Source organism: Dama dama, chromosome 23 (genome assembly GCF_033118175.1).
Source record: "Dama dama isolate Ldn47 chromosome 23, ASM3311817v1, whole genome shotgun sequence".
Classification (NCBI taxonomy): Eukaryota; Metazoa; Chordata; class Mammalia; order Artiodactyla; family Cervidae; genus Dama; species Dama dama.
In genome coordinates, this window is record NC_083703.1 from 83,080,429 (window position 1) to 83,091,535 (window position 11,107).

General features: G+C 48.0%; 1 protein-coding gene across 1 annotated transcript in view; it reads right to left on the reverse strand.

Annotated features, from left to right (window-relative positions):
* LOC133044332 (histone-lysine N-methyltransferase PRDM7-like) overlaps positions 1-7,408 on the reverse strand; it is a 41,084-nt gene extending 33,676 nt beyond the window's left edge. The window contains exons 1-3 of the mRNA XM_061125725.1: positions 7,374-7,408; positions 7,114-7,257; positions 6,050-6,270 (exon numbers count right to left, since the gene is read on the reverse strand). Coding sequence (XP_060981708.1) covers positions 6,050-6,270; positions 7,114-7,257; positions 7,374-7,408 — 400 coding nt within the window. The remainder of the gene's footprint in view (positions 1-6,049; positions 6,271-7,113; positions 7,258-7,373) is intronic.
* Positions 7,409-11,107: the final 3,699 nt, after the last annotated feature.

Genomic DNA, 11,107 nt, shown 5'->3' on the forward strand with positions numbered 1-11,107 from the left:
ATTAATACTCAGATTAGGATAGAAAAGATTCGGACTAAAATTTTGCCTAGTTTGTCAGGGCTTGATCGTAGGACTGCATATGTGAATAAGAAGTACCATTCTGGCTTGATGTGTGAAGGTATGTTGAGAGGTTTGCCGGGGTGTAGCTATCTGCGTCTCCTAGTAGGTCAGGTGAAAATAGGGATAGTGTTTTTAACCCCAGAACTAGTAGCAAGGCACCCAAGATGTCTTTCAATGTATAATATAGATGAAATGGGATCTTGTCTTTATCAGATGAAATTCCTACTGAGTTATTTGATCCTGTTTCATGGAGAGATAGTAAGTGGACTATAGTAAGTGCTGCCATAAATGAGCTTGTAGAGAAGGGGAACCAACCATGATACTAGTTGGTCATAATTAATTGTTATTACAGAAATTACTTTTGCAAATTTACATTATGCTGATGAGTAAGGTGATAAGGAAAGAGGAAATACAGTGTGATTAGCCCCTTTCCATCTGATACCAATATAGACATTTTTATTTGAATAAGGGAGGTGTTTTTTTGCAAAATATCCTCTCATCAGATTCAGTCTAGAAGGGGGATGCTGACTTTTGGCTGGTTAAGTTTAAATAAGGGGTCAGGCGGTGTATGATAGTGGAAAAGTATCATTGAATACATTTGAATAGTTGTACTTCAGGTTTTGTGTTACTGCTAGTTTTGAGTGCCAAGATGAAGCCTAGAATATTCAGGACCAGGGCAGTTATTTTGAGGTAGTAAGGTATGGTTCTTTGTGGAACTGCTATTGGGGGAATATTGTTGGAGATAATAAAGCCAGCAAAAATCCTTCCAACTAGTAGGCATTTAATTGATGAGGAGGGTGTTGTTCTTGTTAATGATAATCAGAGTAGAAAACTGAGGCCGTCCTAGTAGCATGAAGAAGAGAGTGAGGATGCTGGAGATGGCTGTGAGTGAGATGGCAGTTTGTGGAGGGGACCAGGCATTGGTATAAGGCATATTCGCAGTTTCAATATTTAGGTCGTTAGAGTAGAATCCAGTGAGGAAAGGCATTCCTGTCAATGCTAAGCTGCCAATGATAAGGGCGGTTGTAGTAAAAGTCATAGCTTTAAACAGACCTCCTATTTTTTGAATATCTTGTTCATCATTTAGGTTGTGAATAATCTGGGTTACATAAATAGAATGGCTTTTAAAAAGGCAAGAGCATTTTTTTGGGAGAAAGAGGAATGCTGGGTAGAGTTGGTTGATGCCAATTGTTACTATCATGAGGCCTAATTGACTAGAGGTGGAGAAAGCAATGATTTTTTTTTTATATCGTTCTGGGTAATGGCACGTATTGCTATAAATGTTGTGATAGCCCCTAGGCATAATGTAACTGATGGGGTACATTTATAGCTTTCTGTCAGAGGCTAGAAGCGGATGAGTAGGAACATATCTGCTACTACTATTGTGCTTGAGTGGAGTAGGGCTGAGACTGATGTGGGCCCTCTATTGCTGAGGGTAATTATGGATGTAGCCCAAATTGGCAAATTTTCCCATTGCAGCTAATACTAAACCTAATATAGGTAAACCTGAATTAAGTTGAGCAAGGGAGTTCCAGAGAAACATGTATTTCTGCTTTATTGACTATACCAAAGCCTTTGACTGTGTGGATCACAATAAACTGTGAAAAATTCTGAAAGAGACGGGAATACCAGACCACCTGACCTGCCTCTTGAGAAACCTGTATGCAGGTCAGGAAGCAACTGTTAGAACTGGATATGGAATAACAGACTGGTTCCAAATAGGAAAAGAAGTATGTCAAGGCTGTATATTTTCAGCCTGCTTATTTAACTTATATGCAGAGTACATCATGAGAAATGCTGGGCTGGAGGAATTACAGTCTGGAATCAAGATTACTGGGAGAAATATCAATAACCTCAGATATGCAGATGACACCACCCTTATGGCAGGAAGTGAAGAAGAACTAAAGAGCCTCTTGATGAAAGTGAAAGAGGAGAGTGAACAAGTTGGCTTAAAACTCAACTTTCAGGAGACTAAGATCATGGCATCTGGTCCTATCACTTCATGGCAAATAGTTGGGGAAACAGTGGAAGCAGGGCTCTAAAATCATTGCAGATGGTGATTGCAGCCATGAAATTAAAAGACACTTGCTCCTTGGAAAGAAAGTTACGTGCAACGAAGACAGCATATTAAAAAGCAGAGATATCACTTTGCCAACAAAGGTCCATCTAGTCAAGGCTATGGTTTTCTCAGTAGTCATGTATGGATGTGAGAGTTGGACTATAATGAAAACTGAGCGCCAAAGAATTGATGCTTTTGAACTGTGGTGTTGGAGAAGACGCTTGAAGAGTCCCTTGGACTGCAAGGAGATCCACCCAGTCCATCTTAAAGGAGATCAGTCCTGGATGTTCATTGGAAGGACTGATGTTAAAACTGAAACTCCAATACTTTGGCCACCTGATGCGAAGAGCTGACTCATTGGTAAAGACCCTGATGCTGGGAGGGATTCGGGGCAGGAGGAGAAGGGGACGGCAAAGGATGAGATGGTTGGATGGCATCACCAACTCAATGGATGTGAGTTTGTGTAAGCTCCAGGAGTTGGTGATGGACGAGGAGGCCTGGCGTGCTGAGGTTCATGGGGTCGCAAAAAGTTGGAGACGACAGAGCAACTGAACTGAGCTGAGGATAAAAATTTGTTGTGTCATGCATTGAAGTTAAGTAAGAATCATGCTGTTGTTTTAATAAAACCTGTATCAGCCTAGGGTTTGGAGAAGGCAATGGCACCCCACTCTAGGACTCTTGCCTGGAAAATCCCATGAATGGAGGAGCCTGGTAGGCTGTGGTCCATGGGGTCGTGAAGAATCAGAAACACGGAGTGACTTCACTTTCACTTTCCTCTTTCATGCATTGGAGAAGGAAATGGCAACCCAGTCCAGTGTTGTTCCCGACGAATCCCAGGGACGGAGGAGCCTGGTGGGCTGCCATCTATGGGTTTGCACAGAGTCAGACACGACTGAAGCGACTTAGCAGCAGCAGCAGCAGAACAGGGTTATACGAAACAGATCCACGCCCCCCTGGCCCCACTTTCTCACATCCACGCCCCCGTGCCCTGCATCCCCACATCTACGCAGCACAAGCCAGCAATCTGCCTCCTCTTTCCAGTCAGTTTTTGGGCTTCGCTGAGGTGTTTTGGCCTTGGGGAAGGAAATGGCAACCCACTCCGGGATTCTTGCCTAGAAAATCCCATGGACTGAGGGGCCTGGTGGGCTACAGTCCATGGGGTCACAAGGCGTCGGACACAATCTAGCGACTGAGAAGTTATACAAAATTGCCTGTAGTGCCGCTGTGTTTGCATCTGCCATCCACACCATTATCCAATGAGCAGGAAGGACATAATCCCTGCTCCTTCTCAGCCATTGGAAGAGATTATTAGTGGTAACAAGAATTAGTATTGTAACAAGGAAAAGGAGTGTTTGAAGAATCAGTTAATATTGGGGTCTGAGTGAATGGATCATGTTGAGAAGTCTATAGTTGATCATATGACAAATAGGGCCACCAGCACACATTACTGAGAAATAATCTATTTTAGAACTGAATGATAGCTTAAGGGTTTGTAGTGTGATTCAGTGTCAGTTTGAGATAATTATCTCTTGGACTGTATAAATGATTATTATTGTTGGAACTAAGCTAATGGTGAAGGCATATGAGATAATCTTACATATAGAGGGTATGTGGTGGTTTTATAAATGTTAGTGCTTGTTATTATGATGGATGATATACATAGTGAGGCTAGAGTGAAAGAGGAAATTTAATTTATTACTTTTATTTGGAGTTGCACCAAATATGTGGTTCCTAACACCAATGGATAAAAGTTTGAAAAAGCCATGCTGTTAGTCATGGGAGTATAGAGCCAGCAATTCTTATATACTTCTGTGGTAAATAAGAAGGTATTGTCTTCTCTTACTAGATTCATAATCAAGTGTTTTTTTCTAAACCATATATACAGTATAGTGGCGTAGAATGATTTTTGGGTTTAAGGATAGGAGTAGAAGAGGTAGGATGGCTAATGATATGAGAGCATTTTCTCATGTAAAAGATGGAGAGATACTGTTTATGTGGTGTGTGTATTTGCCTCACTGTGTTGTAATGACTATATATAAAGAGTATAGGGCAGCAATTACTATATGAATTCCTATTAAAATAATTGCAATGTTTGATTATGAGAAGCATATTACTACAAATAGCTCTCCAATCAAGTTAATAGTTGGGGGTAGAGCTAGGTTTGTTTAACTTGCTGGTAATCATCAGGTTGCTACTAGTAGGAGGAACATTTGTAGGCTTTAGGCTAGGATTATTGTTTGGTGATGGACCTGGTAATTTGAATTTGCCAGGCAGAACAATACCGAGGATGTAAGACTATGGGCAATTATTAGGGCTGTGGCTCCTATACAACTTCAAGGTGTTCAGGTAAGGTTAGCAAAGTGCTATGTGGCTGACAGAAGAGTATGCAGTGAGTGATTTTAGGTCTGTCTGGCATAAGCAAATGGAGCTGGTTATAATTATGCCTCATAAGGACAATAGAATGAGTGGATACCCTATGAAGTCTCTTAGAGGGTTTCAAATTATTGTAATTCGTAATTCATAGTATACCATAGCATCCAAAGTTTAGTACTGCTGGCAGCATAGCCAGAACTCGGAAGCCTGCAATAGGGGCCTCTTCATGTGCTTTAGGTAGTCAAAGGTGGAGGCCATAAGATGGTATTTTTACTATAAAGGCAACTATGCATACTAACCCTATGAAACCATTGGATCAAGAGTTGGATACTGATTGGGCTCAGTATTAGAATATTTTAAGGTCCTACTGTATTTTGAATGTAGACAAGTATTCCTAAGAGGGGGAGAGAACTTACTAGGGTATAAAATAAATAGAGACCTGCATTAAGGTGTTCTGCTTGATTTCCTCTTTGGGTAATGATAATGAGTGTTGAAACTAGTGTTGCTTCAAATAGAATATATAAAAGAACTAATTTTATGGCAGTAAATGTTATAATTAAAGTAATTATAGTATGACTAGCAGTGATAATATTTCTTTTCCTGGTAGAGACTCTTTTAATACGTGGTGTTGACTATTAGTATAAGGGGTCATAACCATGTAGTTAAAATCAGTGGTGGTGTCCATAGGGAGTGGGAGAAAACTAATGAGAAATTGAGGCTGTTATCATTGATTAAGGAGGAGTAGGCTTGTGAGTCTAATTAGTAGGCTATGTGTGGTGGTGTTAATTCAGATTAACCTGGTGATCAGGTTAGTGGTATAGTTGCTGACCATAATCTTGGCCTTCTCTGCCTGTTGAAGCTGAATAAAAGAACATGGAGACTGAGTCTGGAGGAAATAGAAAGCTGGCTTCAATTCTCAGCTGGCAGAGAGGGGAACCCAGCAGGCTCATGCCTTAAGACCTGTGCCTGCCCCCCTTGAGGAGTCTAGGGGCTCATAGAAGGAAGGGCTCACAGTCAGGAGGCAGTATGATAAACAAAAGGGACAGGACTTTGATTTCTTCCTCTTGCATTTATTCACAGTCGCATCAGTTCAGTTCAGTTGCTCAGTCATGTCTGACTGATGATGGGAAAGACTGAAGGTGGGAGGAGAAGGGGACGACAGAGGATGGGATGGTTGGATGGCCTCACTGACTCAATGGACATGGGTTTGAGTAAACTCTGCGAGTTGGTGATGGACAGGGAGGCCTGGTGTGCTGCAGTCCATGGGGTCGCGAAGAGTCGGACACGACTGAGCGACTCAACTGAACTGACACCACTCCAGTAGACTCTTCCAAGTGTGTAGCCCAGAGCGTTCTGCCTGAGGGAGCTGAGATCACACAGGTAAAACGTGTAACAGCCCACAGGGTGCTCACGACTGTGGAACTGACAGCCATTCCTGGGCAGCCAGGACCCTGAGCAGCGATGAGAGCCTCGCCCCTCGTGGTCCCAGGGAGAAGGAAGCTGATCGGCCTGCCGGCCGGTCCGAGCCACTGCTGGGAGGTCCCTGTCTACCCTGACCACTGGAGCGGCCCAGGGGGCCCACTCTCTCGGGCCCCACCGAGCCCTGCTCCACACCCGTCTGGAGAGTCCTTCCAGGCAGTCGTGACGGGAATCTGTGGTGGGAACTCAGCAGAAAGCCGTGAGGGCAGCCGGGACCTTCCTTCACCGAGGACGTGAGATCGCCAGGTACACTGAGGTCACGCAGGTGGCGGGGAGGCCGTTTCAGATGGTGGTCTGTGCTGAGAAGGACACAGGACTCGGGGAGGCAGGGGCTGACGGGCGGCGAGTCCAGAGAGGCGCCTTCTTGGAGGAGGGGGCATGCTCAGACAGAACTGCATCTGGGCCCGGAGCTCCATCGGGCCGGCCGGTGGGTGAGGAGGACAAGGCCGGGGCTCAGCCCCAGAAGCGGTGCATCTGGCCTCTGGTAGAGTTTCTGCTCCCCACGGACTGGGGTTATTGTCTGTCTCCTCACGGCTGTCCCGTGCCTGGAACACGACCTGGCCAGAGGCAAGTGCTACGCAAATATCTGTGAATGAGTGGCCGGTCCGAGTGTGGAGATGCGCAGGACAGGCGGCGTCAGGCTGCAGAGTGGGGGTTAAGTAGATTAGGCGGCCGAGAAGGGAGAGAGACATACAGGGTTTCTGAGTCCGGACTCCCAGCCCCCTTGGGCTCGGCTCCACCCAAGCCCGTCTGTTCCCCAGACACTCTGTTTTCTATGGTACATTCCCTCTGGCCTTCATTCACCTGCGTGTCCTGCCCTGCATGACTTAAAAGCAGCTCCAAGTCTGTTCCTCCCACCTGTGCCTGAAGCCTCTTTATGCTTAAGCTGTGGGATCCCAAGGGCGCCCCCTGAGATGGGACCCCTTCCCTGCCCGGGGACGGGTGCTCCTTGTCTGTGCCGTGGGCTCTGCTCTCTGCAGTTGTCTGCCTGTTCGGGTGTCTGCCTGACCCAGGGCCGGGAGTGTTCATGAGTCGGTGTGTCCCCGCTGATTCTAGCAATCCGACAGGCTGAGTCCTGCTGGCCTGCATCGCGACACTGCCATTTACTGGTGACATGGGGCCCACTTTGGAGCACCGCTGACCACGTGTCCACTGGTCTCAGGTGGACCTCGCTGTTGGGCCGGGAGCCAGATGTTCGGTGCTGCTGGTGCCTGTGGGCATGGCTGCCATCACAAGCCTTCTCCTTGGGGCTCAGCAGCTGAGCCGTCAGGGCGTGTGCAGAATGTCTGCAGACCGGCACAGGGGGTCAGCGCTGGGCCTCAGCCAGAGAGCGGAGGCTCTGACGTGGGGCCTGCCCTCCATTAGGACACTTTCCGGCCTCCTGGGCTCTGTTTTGTCCGACCTTCGAGGAATGGGCAGAGCTGCTGCGCTCATCATGGCCTACCCGCTCCAGAGCTGCCCTCACAGACCTCCCCTGCACTGGGGTCTGACCGGTACATTTCTGGTCCCAGCACCAAGCCAGGGCGTCCCAGGGCCCCTTCAGTTAAGGGGTCAGGGGAAGCAGAGCCGCTTTGTTTTGAGCTGGAGGGGGAGTCGTGTGGGTAGAGTTCTCATTTCCTCCAGCGACACTTGTGGCTTACGGCGCCCAGGGCTCCCAGCCAGCCTGTGGGCCGCCGTGGGACCCCGTCTCCTGTCGGCCCCTCTTCTGACTGGTTGGTCCATGTTCTGACTGCTCGGGACTTGGTGCTCCTGGGTTGAGTGTCTATTGTAATTGGCTAGGGTCTGTTTTTTTTTTTTTTTTTTTGAAGTATAGCTGGTTTACAATGTGTTAATTTCTGCTGCATAGCTCAGGGATACACTTATACACATATATACATTCTTTTTAAAAATATTTTTTATAGTTTGTCATTGGATACTGAATATTATTCTCTGCTATGCAGCAGGGCCTTCTTTATCCACTCTTCTTACAAAAGCTACATCTGCTGACCCCAGCCTCCCACTCCATCCCTGCACCGCCCCCTCCTCCTTGGAGAGAACCAGTCTGTTCCCTCTGACCCTGAGTCCATTTCTGTTTCATGTGTGTGTGCTCAGGTGTTCAGTCATCTCTGACTCTTTGTGACCCCATGGACTGTAGCCCACCAGGCTCCTCTGTCCATGGGATTCTCCAGGCAAGAATTCTCCACTGGGAGAGTGCATGCTTCTGGTCACTATCACCTGTCACAGACCTCTCAGAGGCCATCCGCTGGGTGAATGCAGGTTTGTAGTCACTATGGCCTGTCACTGACCTCTCAGAGGTTGTCCGACATGTGAGTGCAGGCTTGTGGTCACTCTGGTCTGTCACTGACCTCTCAGAAGCCACCTGCTGGGTGAATGTGGGCTCCTGGTCACTCTGGTCAGTCACAGACCTATATCAGAGGCCATCCGCTGGGTAAATGCAGGCTCGTGGGCACTCTACTCTGTCACAGACCTCCCAGAGGCCATCTGCTGGGTGAGTGCAGGCTTGTAATCACTATGGCCCGTCACAGACCTCTCAGAGGCCATCCACTGGGTGAATGCATGCTCGTGGGCACTCTACTCTGTCACAGACCTCCCAGAGCCCATCTGCTGGGTGAATGCATGCTTATGGTCACTCTGGTCTAACACAGACCTGTCAGAGGCCATCCGCTGGGTTAGTGCAGGCTTGTGGTCACTCTGGTCTGTCACAGACGTATCAGAGAGTGTCCACTGGGTGAATACATGCTTGTGGTCACTCTGTCCTGTCACAGACCTGTCAGAGGCCATCCACTGGGTGAATGCAGGCTCGTGGTCACTCTGGTCTGTCACAGACCTGTCAGAGGCCATCCACTGGGTGAGTGCAGACTCGTGGTCACTCTGCTCTGTCACAGACCTATCAGAGGCCATCGGCTGGGTGAATGTACGATTGTGGTCACTCTGGTCTGTCACAGACCTGTTAGAGTCTGTCTGCTGTGAGTACAGGCTCATGGTTGTTTTAGTCTGTCACTGACCTCTCAGAAGCCATCTGCTGGGTGAATGTGGGCTCCTGGTCACTCTGGTGCAGTTTCCACAGGGCTATCGAGAGGCACTGTGTGGCTGCCCCAGCTGGGGGCCACTTATTGCACTCTTGCTGCCCCCAAGCTACGTCTGGAGAAGGCTAATCCCAATGAGAAGCTACTTTCAGAATTCAGCTCACATCCCAAGAACTAGTCTTCCAGCCTAAGCAGCTCACTCGGGGTTTCCTGTATTAATACTCACAGCTCACACCCCCTAGAGAGTGGGCCGGATCTGGGGGCACATGTCCTCTGCTGCTAAAAGTGACAGTAGACTGTGCTCCCAGGGATGGACCACAAGGGGCGATGGGAGAAGGTCTGCCCTACCTGCTTGGAGGCACTGTGCCCCCAGCCCCTGCCTTCTCCCCAATCAGGTACGGAATGTGGGAGAGCAGGAGGGGGAACCTGGGTCCCCAGTGAGACCCTCTCAGCAGAGCTGTGCCTGGGTCAGGCTTGGAGGGTGTGACCAAGAGTTTGCTGGACAGGATGCCACATTTAGAGGGCCTCCTGCAGTGTAGATTTCAGGGCTAAATAGCAACTAAGTGCAGAGCATGGTGGCTGAGCTGACGGCTGTGGATCCTGCAGGCTGAACGCTGAGCCCTGAACGTTGGAAGGTTGTCTGGAGTCACAGGACCTCCTTGGTCTCTCTGTTGAGATGATCTCAATGGGGACCCAGGTTCCCCCTCCTACTGTCTAGAAGCCATCAAACTGAAGCCACTTCTCACGGTGAGCTCTGAGGAAACTCAGGAAAGGAAAGAATACCTGCGTTCCAGCAGCCATCAGACTCAGCCACTCCCCACTGTGAGCCCTGGGGAAATTCAGGAAGGAGAAGACAGGATGCTGGTCCCAGGTGGTAAGGTGTGTATCAAAGGGGATGATTTCAGTGAGATGGCTGGTGCATCTTCCCACACACAGAAAAGTGCTAAGTTCCTTAACTTTAGCTGCTGCCACCTGGTTTTGAAGTCCTAAAAGATTTGTACTGTATAAAACAACTCTCAACACCTGTATTATAATATTATTATGTCTATCCATATGAAGTAGAGACTTTCCAAAGGACATCAAAGACAAATCTGAACATTCAGCACACTGGCATCAGTGGTGGGCACTCCCCAAAAGATGCAACTAGTGGGGCAATTAGAAACCTCATCACCCCTTTTCCCATAAGATTGTGGAATGGACGCTGACACTGGGGAATTGTTACGGGGAAGAACAACATGTGACTCCATGTTGAATGTTTTCCTTTAACCTTTGCTTCCTGTTGGCCTGTTTGCTACAGGGATGCTGTCCATACATAATGGCCTGCCCCAGGAAACCCCGCCCCTCTGCCTCTGTCCAGGACCTGTCCACCTGTGGATGGCTACAGCAGGGAGAAAGTAACACATCTCCCTCCGAGACTGGCCATTCCAGATATTTGCCAGATTAATGGCCTTTTTACTTTATTTCCTCACCTCCCAGCTCCGTGTTCTATGAAAGACACTGGCATCCAGACCCTGACAAGATGGTTTCTTGGAGATATTAGTCTGCTATCTTCTCAGTCTGCCAGCTTTCCAAGTAAAGCCATATTCCTTGCCTCAGCACCTCACCTCTGATTTATCACCCTGTTGTGAGGCATGCAGAGTGAGCTTGGACTTGGTAACAATCCCACATGCCTTGCAGTCAAAAAATCAAAACATAAAATGGAAGCAATATTGTAGGAGATTCCATAAAGACTCTGAAAATGGACCATATAAAAAGATCTGAAACCAAAAACCAAAAGGAACTCAGTGGTTGTCTGAAAAATTTGAAAGGATTTAGTACCCCTCTTCCAATATCCCCTGAAGTCACAGTAGACAGTTAGGCCCTGTCCATTCAGGACACACTCTCCAGACCCCAGCTGGAGGTGCTCTGCCCCCAATGCCCTCCTGGGTCTCAGGAGTAGAAGAAACACAACTTATGGGGTCTCCTCTGTGGTCCAGGGGAGCATCACATCAGCCACCCTGTCTCCCTGCCCTTAATAAATAAGGAGGTTTGTCAGCACCTGGGCAGTGATGCTGTGGACACCTGGACTGCCTCATCCTTGTGAGATTTGGTGTGAAGACAACACAAAAGG